At 54.5% G+C, this 15,584-nt stretch overlaps 1 protein-coding gene across 1 annotated transcript; it reads left to right on the forward strand.

The window, feature by feature from the left end:
- Nucleotides 1-318: 318 nt before the first annotated feature.
- Nucleotides 319-15,557, forward strand: CCDC180 (coiled-coil domain containing 180; the record flags this gene model as incomplete). Its single annotated transcript, XM_046649519.1, has 10 exons — nt 319-482; nt 1,864-1,983; nt 5,421-5,500; nt 7,858-7,946; nt 9,522-9,644; nt 10,988-11,161; nt 12,002-12,117; nt 13,202-13,328; nt 14,970-15,009; nt 15,139-15,557. Coding segments are annotated over 10 exons (1,452 nt in total), but the record flags the coding sequence as incomplete, so codon positions are not given.
- Between the last annotated feature and the right edge of the window lie 27 nt (nt 15,558-15,584).

Raw genomic sequence — 15,584 nt, forward strand, 5'->3', positions numbered from 1 at the left:
CAGGGAACTCAAACCCCTTCTCCAACAAACAACCTGATGCGGCTGTGGAGCTGAGCTGAAGCTCACGTGGTCGGGGTTTATGGTTAAGCCTTTAGGAGAGACTTGTCACTGTCTGTGGCTGCTGAGCCCCAGTGACCCCTTAGTACTCCTCAGATGCTGTCACTGCCCTGCTCGGCCACGGCCCTGCTGGGCCCCAGGCCCTCGACCCGCACCTCACCTGGGCCCTCTCCAGCCTCCCACTGCCCCACTCCACCTGAGCCTTGTTCTGATGTCCGGGAGCTCCCGTCTCATCTAAAGCCTGCCTGCCTGTGACCACAGGTCATAAACCATGCCCTGCTGGGCAACCGGAGGGCCATCGCCCAGCTGTTTGTCAATCTGATGGAGGCCACGCTACAGCAGGAGCTCGAGAGCCACTGCCGCTGGCAGGGCCTGGTTGATGCCTGGAAGGCCCTCAAGAAGGAGGCCCTAGTGCAGAATTTCAGGTCAGTGGCTGCCCACACTGCCGACAGCAGAAGGATGACATCCTCCTTCTCTTTTTTGTCGTTACTTTAAAATGCCATTGTTTTTCTGGTGGTTAAAGTAATGTGTGCTCCTTTTTAAAAGTTAAAATAGATAAAAGTTTAAAGAAGAAATTAAAAATCACCACTAATCCCTCACCACAATGAGAAGCACAGCTGATATGTTGGTATATTTTCTCCCAGGCTTTTTTAGACCCAGACTGCATATGTACATTTGTATCTTATTTTCTTCATAAACATTATGGCATAAGCATTTTCTGAGAACCGTACAAGTTGTATGAAACATTAGTCTGATTATCTGCCCAATTTCCATTCTTTACAATAGAAGAAAACATACAACCCTGTGTTACTGGGCCAAGGCACACAGCTGTCCCTCAGGTGTGGACACTCGCCTCCCTCCAGGAGCAACTTCCACCCACGGAAGGCACTGAAGAGAGGGCCCACCCCCACGCTTCCCCCGCCAGGGGGCACTGTTGTTAATACTGACACAAGGGTCCTGGAACTTTTGGTCAACAAGTAAGACTTTCTTTAGCTAAGAAAGCGATGCCTTGGGCCAAGATGTCTGAGGACACTAAAGAGTGTCTGTCTGTCTACACTGCGGGTCTGTGGGTAGGAGGCCAGCCTGTGCATCTGCATTTCTGGATGGAGAGCGCCAGAGTCTGACACTGGGGATGAAGGAAAGTGTGCCGGGACCTGGCCCCACCTCTGCTTTCCCTGTAGCCTTGATCAAGCGCTTGAACATTCGGAGCCTTTCTCTCCCAGTGTAAAAGGGGTACCGTAAGGGACCAGTGATGGGTTTCCGTGATGACCCAGAGGATGCTGTATGGAAAGTGCTGGGTCTGGGTCTGGGCCTGGGGGGTTGTTACGAACGTCAGTAATCATCCACAGCGATGGCAGGAGCCGACATTTACTGGGCGTTTCCCACAAGCCAGTTACGGCGCTAAGGGTTTTGCTTATAATGTCTTGCTGAGTCCTCACAGGGACCAGATGAGGAAGGTACTAGCATTAGCTCCATTACAGAAGAGGAAACCGAGCTTCAGAGGAGGAGAGTGACTTGCCCAAGGTCACAGAGCCGCAGGTGGCAGTCAGGACCCACACCTGCTCTTAGTGCCAGAGCCTCACTGGCAGTCCCTCGCTTCTTCTCTCCCCACTTCTCCCTCCCTCCCTCCCTCCCTCCCTTCCCTCCTTTCCTCTGTGTCCCAGAGGCCCAGGATGGGGAGGAAGGGCTGGGAGTGGTGTGAGGGTGCTGGGGTTCTGAACATTCTTACCATGGGTCTCACCCCTTGTCTCCTACCTGTCCTTTCCCTCCTCTCCTCTCCATGGCGCCACCGTGTGTGGACACCAGTGAGTTCATGGCCAGTGAGAGGATCCAGGCTCCTCCAGCCGTGAAGAACGAGCTGGAGAGCATGCTGAAGAACCAGGAGGCCCTGCAGCACAAGCGGCTGGAGCATCTCTGCGCCATCTGGTACAACGGGAGGGGTTGCTGGCGAGGGCACTTTTGGGGGGCCCTGGGGGTGGCACAGTCCTCAGCACTGACCTTTCTCCTGATGTGTCCCCCAGACCAGGCCATCTCCTGGTTCTCTCGTCTGGGGCTGACCACCTGGGCCCATGTTCTGGTTCTCTGGTCTTGGGCTGACCACCTGGGCCCACATTCCAGCCCCAATGACAACAAAGAACGTGACACCTTTGCTACAGAAAGAAGGTTAAGGTGACTGTGCCAAACTTGGAAGGAGGCAATGGCAAGGGGCGAGGTGGGGGCATTGGGGGAGGGAGGGGACTTCCTCCTGAGGGCAGCAGAGTGGCTCCCTCAGCTGTGCAGTTTGCAGGGTGTGTTAGAAGGGTCTGAGGCTGGAGGCTGGAGGTCAGTGAGGAGGCGGCTGCCGTCAGACAGGGGACCTGTTAGAGGCTCTAGACACTCCCCTCAGACCTGGGGCCACCTGGCTCTGATCCCATAATAAGCTCTTTGGCAGGGGCCACACTAAATGTTCTAGACCCTGGAAGCCCACTGCCTGGGGACCCTGTAGCATCCGCTCTGAGCAGCAGGATGGAGCCTGCGTGGTCCTGCAAGGCGGAGATGCTTCCTGTGCTGGGAGATACTCCTCCTCTTCCTGTGCCCCTCGCTGGCCCCTCCCACCCTGGTAACCCTGGGATGCAGGTTCTTCTTGTCCCCCCACCACAGAGCCTAAGTTCTCCTGGGATACAAATGACAATTAGAGCTCCACAGGGTCTCCCCCAGGGTGGGTGCCTCCTGCCCCGTGTGCACCCACGTTTTCATGCAGGCGTAAAATTAACAAGGTGGATAAAAATCTCAGCACCAGGAAAAGTACTTTTGTTGTTTTCTGTAACTCCACTCATTTCTGACTCTGAGCCCCTGTTTGTCTTTCTTGGGGCCCCATCCATTGAGGGAAAGTTATGGAGTCTCACTGGACGCTGGGCCTGGTGGTAGGAGTCTGGTCGTCAGTGTTTGGTCCATCCGGGTGCATCTGGGCAACTTCTGCTGCCTCCAAACAGCTGGACTCGGGAATCTTGAGGAGGCTGCTCTGAGCGCCTGCGTGCCCCTGACCAGGCAGCAGTTTCCCTACTGGGTCTTGCAGCTGCTCCCATGATGCCACCAGGAAGCAGGACCCGGCTGCCGCTGCCAGGCATCCGCCATCCTGCTCTGTCCACGCCTCCCCCCAGCCCCTTTCTATTGACAAGGGGAAAGCCCTGGTCCCCAGGATCGTTCTCCTCCCCATGGCTCTCAGCCCACTCCCATAATCGCCTTCTCCTTACCAATGCTCTAGGCTCTCCTAAGAACTTAGACTTTGAAAACAAAAGCCAGAGAGATTTCTAGGCTGCTGTCTTTTCTTCCCCACCACACCCCCTGCCCAGGCAGTGAACGTGGAGCTGGCTGGCTACCTGCCTGATGGAGGGAGAGACAGGGCTGAACACAGGGGGAAAATGCAGGCATCGACGCTCTGGCCACAGCTGGGAGACACTGTGTGGTGGCAGTGTCTGCAGGCAGGGCATGGAGCTAGTGGGTGATGTGCGCTGGCCTGGAGAAAGGTGGGGCGGCTCTGTGAAATCAGAGGCATGAGTGCATGTTTACAGGACCCAGCAGCTCCTTACGTGGGAGTACGTAAAGGGTGAGGTCAGGGCACAATTCTAGCGTCCAGAGGTGCGTACTGTGAACACAAGGCTTGAACGTGCAACTTAAAGGTCAAGTTGCAAAGCCTTGATCATAGAATTCCCATGAGCGTCAAGAATGAAGCTTTGCGTTTGTGGTTTGTTTGTGCAAGGAGGTCTTGACAGCATCGCAAAACACACTGTGTAGACACCCACCTATTTCTCCTGGACCTGTCAGGCAGCCAGGGAGCCTTCTAACCAAGCCCAGGAGCTGTCCCAGGAAACTGCCCCACGTGGGATCACAGGGAGTCCCTCCTCCGGAAAGCCCAGAGCCCTGGACCGGCGGGGGCCTTGCTTCTGCTCATGCACAGGCCCTGCTGCAGGCTTGTGGGCGATGATGGCAGAGGGCTGGGGAGTCTTGCTAAGATTCCCAGGGCCCGAGAGGGCGTTATCCAAAGGCCGGGGAGAATCCCCATGGATTTTCTGGGACCCAGCAAGTATAAATGCATATAATTTTAAAATAAATTTTAAAAATACAATTTGTATTTTGGAGTGATGTTATATTTACAGAAAAATTACAAAAATAGCACAAAGAATTCCTGTATACCCCTCACCCAATTTCCTCTAAAGTTGTGATCTTCCATTATCACTGGACATTTGTCAAAACTAAGAAGGTAACTTTGATGCATTCCCATTAAATAAATATCAGACTTTTTCTGATTTTACCAGTTTTTCCACTAATGTCCTTTTCCTGTTCCAGGACCCGGTCCAGGATACCACACTGCATTTAGTACTACACAGTGTTGCTCTTTACTGTCCCACCATAAGTAGGGTGCCCAAGACCATCCTGGGGTGCACGTCTTGTCCTGGCATAATCATTAATAGCCCCCGCACTTTCACTGTCAAAAATGCCCTGGTTTGGATAATAAACTACACGGTCCCCCTAGCCTTACACATCTTTCCACATCGTTAAACACTACCCAAAACATGGGGGCTTAAAACACATTTCCTGTTTCTCCTGATTCTGTGGGCCAGCTGGGCAGTCCCCCTGGTCTGGGCGGGCTTGGCTGGGGCTGGGTGGCCCAGGATGGCCTCACTCCCCCGTCTGGAGCTGGGACTGGGACAGCTGGGGCTTCTCTGCACTCGCTCTCAGCCTCCAGGAGCTCACCCGGCTCACAGGCACGGGGGCGGCAGAAGAGCTCCCGGCGGCAAACCAGGGTGAACGGGATGCCTGAGCCCCTCCGAGCCTCTGCTGGGTCACGTTGCTGATGTCCCATCAGCCAAGGCCAGTGTCACAGCCAAGCCCAGATCCGGGGATGAGAAACAGACCCCACCTCGCAGTGGGAGGAGCTAATGATACATGACCGTTTTCCATCTGCCACACTGTGTAGTTTATTTAGACAATTCCCTATTGTTGGATATGAGGTTGTTTATGTATTCTGTGTGTGTGTTTATAAACAGTGCTAAGTGACCGACTTAATGCATAAACTTCATATGCGTTTTATATTGTTTTCTCAGATTGGGTTCCCAGAAGGGGTTTCCTTGTTCGTGACGTGAACCGTTTGTTTTTTCCCTTGAGAAAAATTCAGTTTTATTTCCTAAGTAACAGACTCATGGATATTAAATAGGTCTTTCCATGGGGCATGTTTTCAGCACCAGGAAACCCCCAGCGAGTCACTGTGTATCTTCGGTATTTGGGTCGATACGACTCTGGAGCCGTGTTCCTCGAAGGTGCTGCCAGTTCGGGTAGTGAACGGTTATTCAAGCTTGGTGACTTGTCACATCTTCCCTCCCCAGTGACCTTCTGCCTCCCGGCTACAGCAGAGCTCAGCTGGCCGAATGGCGTTCCTCTCTCAACTCCCTGAACAAGCACCTCGGTGAGTGAGGTCTGGGGCTCCCATTCGGGTCTCTCCAGCTCTGTTCGCGTGGGAGCTTTGTAGCAGCGCCAGCAGCCAGTCAGCCGGTTACGTGAGCGTCTGTTGTGAACACGGGAGTGGGTGGCAAGGCTGTCCTGGGGAAGCAGGGAGGCATGTAGACGGAGAGTGAGCCCAGGGGGTTCACATCCACCCTCCAGGACTCGGCCTGGCAGAGCTCCTCCTCCCTCCCACCACCTCGCAGTCATTGCCCGGCCGGCAGCCCCGCCAGCCACACACTCTGACCCCTGACTCTTGACCCAGCATGGAGCCAGAGGGACAGTTCCAATGACCCTTTGTGAGGACAGGTGAGGGGCCAGGCCCTGGGCATGTGAGGTTAAAGTCTTACAGTCAGGGAGAGGTGGGTGTGACGCCCAGCTCTGTGCTGTCCCAGCTCTGCGACCTTGGGGAAGTCGCAGCTTCTCATGGCCTCGAACTCCTCCTCTGTACAATAGGGATTTCAAGAGGAACAATAAAGGTACCTACCCTGTGGGGTTCATGTGAGAATTACATGCAATCCTGCGATCCAGGCATAATTCAGTGCCTGGCTTACACAGAGAGCGCTCAGTAATAAATGGTAGTGTTTAAAAATGCTGTAAGTCAAGGGTTCTCAAACTCCTGTCCCTGGGCCAATGCCTGTTTGCAAGTTAGTTCCACTGGAACATGGCTATGCTCATTTGTTACATGTTGTTTCTGGCTGCTTCTGCTCTACAACAGCAGAAATGAGGAGTGGTGACAGAGACATTATGGCCTGCAAAGCTGGAAATATTTGCTATCTAGCCCTTTATAGAAAAAGTTTTCCAAGCCTTGCTCTAGAAGGTATATAATATTTCTATCTCCTTTGAGGCTCACAGCAACCTAGTGAGGTCAGTGGTGTCATTGTCCCCCTGTGATAGAGAAGGACTCGGAAGCATAGAGAGGTGAAGTACCCTGCCCAAGGTCACATAGCTAGTGAAGTGTCACGGCTGGACTTGAGCTGAGTAGCTCAGTTAGTAGTACTCACCATTGCTCCGGGGCTCTCAGGTTTATCATTCCAAAGGTATTACAGTTATATTATATTATAATATCCAGGGCAAGAGCCCCGAGACCCTAAATGATAGCAGTGGCCGCCATTCACCAGGTACCCCCTAGGGCCAGGTGTGGCACTGGGCCCTGGTAACCAGCAGGGAGGATTGCCCCTTGGGTGCTTCCAGGCCGGAGTAGAAGTCAGACCATGCAGGACGTTACAGCAGGAGTGGGCAGGTGACCCACATGTATTTGGGGACACAGGTTAAGGCACACAAGACCTTGCCAAGGAAGTGATCATCCAGCTGAAACCGACAAGCCAAGTAGGAGTTAGCCAAGCCCAGGGGTCAGGGGACCTGTTCAAGCAGAAAGACCAGCACGTGGGGAGGCTCAGAGGCAAGACAGCTGGGCCTTCGGGGAAAGGAGAAGGTGGCAGGGAGGCCAGAAGATGCCCAGGGCCAGGCTGTGCCGGCCGCGTGGCCATGTGGAGGAGGCTGCACTTTATCCTGAGGGCACTGGGGACCCAGTGGAAGGTGCTGAGCTGGGAGTGATGAGGTTAGAGGGGGACAATCAGAGGGGCACAGGAGGGAAGCACAGACACCCCCGGGGCGTCCATCACAGCGACTTCACTGGAAGGATGGGGGTGTGCTGGCCTAGGAAGTGGCCCTGGAGATGGGAGAAAGCAGCTTCAGCGCTGCTCCTCGCCAGTGCCGCTGTCTATCTAACCTCCCGCACGTCCCCACTGCCGTTCACCCTGCCTTCCTCCCCAGCCCTTGTCCAAGAACCACCACCATAATCTCTGTGTGGTCTTCCAGTTTCCAGAACTTATTGTAGACACCAAGGGTCACACTAGTTGATCATAACTGGGAAACAATAGGGAGAGGGAAGAGGAGAAATCAATCAGTCAACGCATCCGCGAGCTTCTGCGTGTTCTGCTAGTCCAGTCGCTTCTTAAGGAATTAACCGCAGAATGACCTGTAAACGCTCGTTCAGTTTGCACACTTGCCACTGTTGTACGACTTGGTACAACTCTCCAAAGAGAATCTCACCAGCCTTGAATCTGAGCCAAGAATCAAGTCAGAGTGGATTTGTAACAGCTGAAGATGACTCCCCATTTGAGGGCCTTATCTTGGGGTGTCGGGGCCCCCTGTGAGGAGGGAGCCCTGATCTGAGTGGGGACCATCTCACTTAAGTACCGCGCTGCTGAGGCGCCTTGCTGGGGAGAAGCTCTTCCCTCAGCACTGGGGAAGCTCCTCCTGCTGGTGCGCCCTCTTCCTGCTGGAAGAGCAGCTGACATGTCTGTTTCTGCCCATGAGACGCCTACCACGTGGACTGTATGATGCGTGTCCGCCTGCAGTATGAGAAGACGTGGCAGGAGTGTCTGGCCCACATGCAGAAGTGCAAGGTGGGTTCCCCTCCTGGCGGCCAGAAAAGAGGGTCAAAGGGCAGCGGCCTGGTATCCCCTCCCTGGCCTGCCCCTGCCCCTCTCCAGCCTGGATCCTCTCCTTCCTCACGTGCCCTGGCCCTCACTGGCCCCTGGGCATCCTGAAGCTGTCCCTCTGCCGGGACCCCTTCCTCCCCAGCTATTCCCACCCATCCCTCGGGTTGTAGCCCCACATGGCCTCCTCCAGGAAGCCTTCCCTGATCCCACAGAGGAAGGTATACACTCTCTGATCACCTCAGAATTCCCCTTTACTCTCTGTTTCACTCACAGCACTTGACATTATTTTCTCAGAGGAGGTCGTGTCATGGGGGTTGTTTAGGCACCCCCCCCGCCCCGCCCCGCCCCCCTGTCTACCCCCCGTCTACCCCCCTGCCGCCTCTGCGCCGAGACCGCGAGTTCACTCCCAAACCCCTCTACGGAGTGCCTGGTTTTCTGGGGCTCAAGGAAATATTGTGTCAAACTGCCACTCCCCAGCTCCTTGTTCAGATGAAAAACCCAGAGAAGCCTAACCCTTCTGGGGACGGTTTGACCCGCGCCCTGGCCGAGGGAGTCGGGACTCGGCGGCCCGCGCTCCGCCCTCGGCCCTCGGCCGGCTCCGCCCCGCTGGGCTCTGGGGCGCAGGCTGTGCCGGCCGCGGGCTCGCGCTCCCAGGGACCTAGAATGTTCTCGGACTTGGGGGCCGGCCCCGCCTGGGGACGAGACGACCACGTTTGCAGAAGGCCGGGGGCTGCCATTTGCCCTGAGCCTCTCGGTCAGCTCTTGGGGGCGTCACACCTCAGCGGTAGAGCCCGGACGGAGGGGAGGGAAACCTCCGCCCGGGGGCCTCCCCAGGACCCCGCCCCGGGCTCCCTGCCCCTCCTGCGCTGCCCGGGCTACCCCTGTGCTGCCGCCTGAGCCGGCCTCGCTGCCCTTTGTGGGGCACAGGCGGGGACGGTGCTGAGGTCGTCCCGTACCCAGGGGCGCAGGAAGCCTGACCCAGGGCACCTGGTCCTCCTGTTGGGCAGCACTGGAAGTACACAGCTGTAGACACGTCTTTAATTTGGGGGAGGTTGGTTTATGTGAGATGTTGGTGCATAAACCAAGGCTTTACTAATAAAGAGAGCCCGCTTTCCAGTTGGCATAACTCACAGTTACAGGGAAGGGGAGCCCTGTCTGACTGACAGCAGCCCCGAGACCGTCTAGGATGGCGGTTTATGCTGTAGGCTCTGCAGTGGAAGCGCTCTGAGTTCAGATCCGGGCCCCACCCTTGCCAGGTGTGTGGCCTCCAGCAAGTCCCTTCACTTCTCTGAGCCTGGGTTTCCTTACTTGTCAAACGGGGCTAATGAGAACACTGCTGGGGGATTCAGTGAGACAAGGGGGCAGCACGCAGCAGCTGGACACGGTGGATGCACCACAAAGCTGGACCCTCTCGGCTGCTGTGAGGGTTTCCTCTGAGGCTCTCAGGGATGGGTGGGAGGCAGATCTCAGGGGGCAGCACCAGGCCCTGAGGTGAAGCCCCACCGGCCCTAAGCCAGTCTCTGCATTGTCCCCCTCCAGAAGCAGCTACTGGACTGGAAAGCCTTCACGGAGGAGGAGGCAGAGAGCCTGGTGAGCCCGTCCTTCTTGCAGATGGTGGGAGCGCTCCAGAGCAAGGTGGAGGAGGAGCTGGAAGGCCTGGATGTGCGTAGCAGGGGACCCACACAGCTGGGGAGCAGGGCAGGCGTCACCCTGGCACTGGGCTATGAGGAGAATGGGAGTCCGGGTGCCTCCAACTTTCCTGTCACTAGTGCGTTCATCTCCCTCTTCGTGGCCAGCCCCTCTGGAGCAGTCCCTCTGTGCCAGGCACTCCAGGCTCACCCCTGACTCCCCGGCCACATGCTGACACCAGTGCTGAGCAGGAGTCCACGTGAGCAGTCTCGGGCCGTGAGTGCTCCCTGAGTCCTTGCTGAGTCTGAGCTTTTTTCTTTCCTTATTATGTGGAGAATTTTCATCTTTTCACTTAAAGGAAGCACGAAGCACTTTACGGCTTCTCTTTGGCATATTTGAATTTCCAGCGTCACTCCTCTTGCACTTTGGGGCCATTATTAAGTAAACTAAGGGTGACTTGAACACAAGCACTGCGATACCACGACAGTCGATCTGATAACGGAGATGGCTGCTGAGTGACTAATCCGAGAGTGACGGGTGGTGGGGAGCGTATTCACGTGGCTCCGCTGCGCTGGACCAAGGGACGATGTACTTCCCGGGAGGGACGGAGCGGGAGGGCGTGGGATTTCATCATGCTGCTCAGAATGGTGCGCAGTTTGACACTTATGAGTTGTTTATTTCTGGAACTTTCCATTTAATAATTTCAGACCATGGTTGACTGTGGGTGACTGAAAACGCAGAAAGTGAAACTGAGGATAAGGGGGGACTACTGTATCTTCTTTCGATTTTTTTAGCCATTTAAAAATGTAAAATCTGTGCTCAGTTGGCAGGGCCAAACCAAAAAGGGCAGAGGGCCACATTTAGCCCACAGGCCAAGTTCGCCAACCCCGACCCCATGAGAGCATAAAACACGTAGATAAAAGGGGAGAGGTGAGGATTTAACAGCAGAGGGTGGTGTTCGGCTCAGATGCTGAACGTCAGGAGCTCCAAAGAAGGAAAGATGCCCCAGGCCGAGATAGTATGGCCACCTGCGTGCCAGGCTGAAGCCTAGGGTTGGTCCTTCCTTCTTCTAGGCCCCAAACTCCTGTCAGTGATTCCAGTGGACATGAGACAGGTCTCGAGATGGGACTTCAGAGTCAGCCAGACCAAAGAGACGACCCTGGGCAGACTAGAAATGCTGCCCCAGAGGTGGGAAGGCCATGAGCTGAGGTGTGGCTGAGAAGATGATCTTGAGGGATGGTGCCCAGGCAGTGACAGCCAGTCCTTGGAGACATGAGGCCTCCACTGGCTGGCGAGGGAGCCCCGTGAGTGGGGCCCTCCTCTTCGCCCTGGGCCAGACGGCTCTCAGGCCCCTTCTCTGGGTTCTGCCTCTGCAGAAATGCTTCGAGGCCCTGGCTAAGCAGACAGAGCAGCAGAGCGCAGACCTCTTCAGCTACTTCCAGGAGGCCATGCAGCTGTGGGAGGCACATCAGAGCATGCTGTCGGTGCAGGAGCTGGAGCTCGAGAAGAGGATGGAGCAGCAGCGGCAGAAGCACAGCCTGGAGAACCAGGTGTGGCCTCTAGCACCCAGGTAGCCCCCACAGGGGATTAGGGAGGGGCTGCAGCCAGACTGTCAGCAGCCCAATGACTCTGCCTGGTGGCTTGTGAACTCAGCCAGCATTCAGATGCAAAAAAAAAAACCAAGAACTTTGATCAGTACTTCACACTATAAACAAAAATTAACCCCAAATGTATCCTAGACTCAAAGGTAAAACCTCAAGCTGTAAAACTCAAACAGGTGGGGAAATTGAGGCTCACCTTGGTCACGGGGCCGGATGGGAGTAGAAGAAATCTGCCTGAGTCAGACCCGGGCTCTGTGATGGGTCCCTGGATCCAAATGTGTTGTCTGTAAGAGAGTGTGCATGAGAGGCAGACAGACTCGGGGCTCTGGAGCATCTGCCTCTGGCAGTCACCCTGCCCCCACAGGAGATGAGCTGGGCCCCCACCCACCTGCCTCCACACAGTCCAGGGAGTGGAGGGGGCAAACTCAGCATCTGATTTCAAGTGTGACTGGTGCGAAGGAGGACAAGGAGCAGGTGCCACGGGAAGGTGTGGCAGGGCCTGCCCAGGGCAGGTGGGTGTAAGGGATGTGTCCCTGAGGAGTCCCATCTGAGCCGGGTCTCCAGAGATGTAAAGTAGATAGAGAAGAACATTGCAGGCAGAGAGAAGAGCCCAGAGGCCCGGAGCAGTGAGAGTCAGGGGGTGGCACACTTGGTGCCCTTGTTAGAGGAGAGTCCTGGGCTTGCCGGGTACCTGCACCTCAGCTCCAGGGGCAGGGTCTCTGCATGTCACTTACACCTGTCAGCTCTGGTAACTCATGTCTGCGTCCTCCTGTTGTGGGGGACTGCCAGGCCCAGGAGGCCCACCTTGACAAGCTCTTGGACCAACTGAGGCAGCAAAGCCATGAGGAAACCCTGAAGCTTCACCTGGAAAAGGCCAAAGATTTTCTGGAGAATATGAAATGCAGGTAGGCAGACCAGACCCCAAAAGACAGAAGGGTTGGCCTGGAATCCATATTCAAGGTCAGAGGCGGCCTGCTGAGCAGCCCAGGGGTTGCCCAGCAAGCTCAAGATGCAAATATTGCCTCTAACTTTGGAGGACGTTGGGTCCTTTGCAGCTCTGCTCTCAGCCAGCATAGAAGCTTCTGGGGAGAACTTTGATCTGAAAAGTATGTGGAGGGAGGTTTCAAGGCCGTGTAGTTCAGAGGCCAAGAGCATGGGCCCTCCCTCCACCTTTTTAAATTTTAAAACGTACATGCCCTTTGTTAAAGAAAAAAAAGTTAATACAAATGTAGAAATTTTCCCTCATTCCTGCCCAACTCTTCCTTTTTATGGACATATACATTTATATATGTGGATGTGTACACATATATAGGTTTTTAAAATAAAGTTTGGGTCATACTACGCAAATTGTTCTATAACAGCAGATAGATTTCCATTTTTAAATGACGATGTAGAATTCATTAATATGGATGTTTCATAATGACTAAAACATCCCCTGATTGATTAGCTTTCTAAGATTGGTTTCAATTTCTCCATATTAAAAACAGTTCTCTGTGAACTATCTTGTATCTTTGTGCCTTCGTACAACTGATTCTGTAGGGACCCTTTGCAGACATGGAATTGCACTGCCGGTTGACTGCAGCGCTTAGATTCAGAAGTATAACTTGAGGCAAATAAGGAACCCCTGCACCTTGGTCTTCTTACCTAGGACACAGGTAGAAGTCTGGGCCTTGGGGCATCGGAGGGTCCGACGGGGTGATGGAGGTAAAGTCCAAGGACAGGGTAGGACGGTGGACAGGAAATGGGAGCCCATGTTACCACGAGCAGAAAATTCTCTCATGTGTGTTTTCTAAATGTTCTACAAAGAGTATGTGTTCTTTGTATGATCAGAAAAATAGCAAAACAAACCAAGCACTGTTGTGAAGAGAAATGTACACAGCAGCTCTGTGCAGAGCTAAATGCAGATTCCAGCCCGCCTCTGTGAGGTCGGGGGTCTCCCACGCTCAGCAGAACCCCCTTAGACAGTGGTCTCCCCTGCCTACCTCCCAGGTATGAATGTTTTCACGCCCTCCTGACAAAGGAAGTGATGGAGTACGGGGTGATCATACTGAAAGAGCTCAACTCCTACAGCTCCACCCTCAGCCAACATTTCTATGTTCGTGAAATCTTTGAGCAGGTATGGAGAGGGAAACCCAAAACCCAGCCACCCACCGAGAAGCAAGGGGAGAGGGAGATGTCTAGTTCTGATCTGCCGCAACGTTGAATGCCTTCTCTACCCTGTGGAGTTAGGATCCGTCAGGATATCGAGGAGTGAGAAGCTGGAAGCTGTCTCTTCCTCAGATGAAAAGAGGTTGAAGGGCTCAGTTCAGGCCTCAAGGCTTGAATGGAGTTATAACAATGAGCTGCATTCATCCAACCCACCATTGCACGTAACCCCCCCAAATACAACTCTGACCTAGCCACTCTCCTGCTCAAAAGCCCCTCCCCGACTCTGCAGCCCCTACCAGGTCCAACCCACAGTCCCTCCAGGACCCCAGAGGCCCCCACATTGGTTCCTACCTGACTCTCCTGCTTCAGCAAACTCCCCGCTCTCCCTGCATATGCCTCCTGCCCCTGCCGCTCCTCATCCTGCTCCTCTGCTGGGATCCTTCTGTCTCCACACATCCCAAACTCGCCCATACTTCCAGTCCCTACCAGTGACAAGTGTCCCATCCTCTCAGCCTGACCCCTCCTCTCATGTGCCTGTCACCTCTCCTCTCTGAACCAGCTTGTACGTTGGTTGCTGTCAAATGCAGGAGTTCACAGCCCCCATGGAAGGTGTTTCCTGAAGGTCAAGTATGCCTTACTTTTATTCAACTTCAGTTGTCCTTAGCACAGTGTCTTGCACAAAATTCAGACCCAGTGAGTGCTCCCTGGGTAAATGCGTGAATACCCAGAGTGTCCTGGTCTGACTCTCCCAGAGTTTGGCTCTTTCCCCCACACCCAGCCAGAGTCCTCATGGGCAGAGCTGAAGATGCTTGTGGGTGACGCTGAACCTGGCCAAGGCTTTCCCACATATGTGGGGTCCCCGGCTCCTCATAGAATCCCTCCCCTTGGCAGGGGTCCCTGTTCCAGTGGCTGGTAAATGCTCCCCGCGGCACCTGGGTGGAGGCGGAGCCCAGGCTGTAGGAGAGTGAGCTGCCATCTGCCCTTTGAGCTCAGTCTGGTTGCCTGGGTTAAAGGATCAACGTTGTTATGATCTCCTCGTCACAAAGGAGGACACTGAGCCCCACAGGGTTTAAGGGGCTGGCCCAAGGTCACCCAGCTTATAAGGAGCTGGGATTTGATCCCAGACCTGCAAACTCCACAGCCCACGCTGTTATCCATGACACACTACACCCACAATTTCAACCAGAGCCTGTGAAACAGGGAATTTGTAGAGTTAACAAGGGGCCTTTCGGATCGTGTAAATCATGTTCATTCCGTATGTTCGCATCCAGCACTGGGTGCAGCAGACTCCTGCCCCTTTGTTTGCATCCCTCAAATTACACTTTCTTGCTCTTTGCCCCAGATCCCTACCCCAAATGTGCCAGAATGAGATCTTATTCTGTCAACGTCCGCTATGTGATGAAAGGGTTTGGTAGTTTTCTTGGGATTAAGGAACACTGACTCCCTGGATTGGGAACAGTGATCACCCCAGTGAAATAAAGATGAAGAGCCACTTAAGATGTCGAAGGGGAGGGGCGGGTCCTTTTACCTAAAAGAAGAGGTGCCCTTAGGAGCGGCACTCTGGAGGAAGGCAGCACTGCTCACTCAGCGTCCGTGTGTCTCCTTGTAGAACTTGGATGGGGAAGTCATCTTCAAGGTCAGGGAACCAGGTAACACTTTCACAATTCAGGTCTGCTTCTCCCTGATTTCACTCTTGTGCACTGGTGGGCTGGGGAGGCCCCGTCTGGGTTCCATTGCTAACCTGCTTTTCCTTGTGCTTTGGGGTTCGTCATCAACAGAAGCACATGAGAAGCGCTTCCAGGAGAGAAGGAGAAAACAAAGGGCTAATGTAGAAATGAGCAAAAGCGGGAAAAGCGCCAGTGGAGGGACAAGTTCCCCCAGGCCAGCAGAAGAGATGGAAGACGAAGAAGATCAAGAAGTTGAGTCCTCCACAGCTGAAGAGGTGGCAGCGAGCCAGCAGGAAGAGTCTGTCCTGAGCGCCGAGATGCATGAGTCTAGAGAGGACTCTCCTCTGGGACTGGAAGAAATGCAGCTTGAAAGAGACAGCTACTTAAAGCCCTCCCTGAACCTGGAAAATGGGATGGTTCAAGAAGAGGAGGAGGAGGAGGAGGACAGGGTGGAGGAGGAGAGGGCGAGGGAGGAGGAAGAGGAAGAGTCAGAGGAAAAGGAAGAACGCGAGAGTTTATCTGTGGATGAGGTAGGCCAGCAATGGGTTCATCCCTGG

Source organism: Equus quagga, unplaced genomic scaffold, assembly GCF_021613505.1.
Source record: "Equus quagga isolate Etosha38 unplaced genomic scaffold, UCLA_HA_Equagga_1.0 HiC_scaffold_7695_RagTag, whole genome shotgun sequence".
Classification (NCBI taxonomy): domain Eukaryota; kingdom Metazoa; phylum Chordata; class Mammalia; order Perissodactyla; family Equidae; genus Equus; species Equus quagga.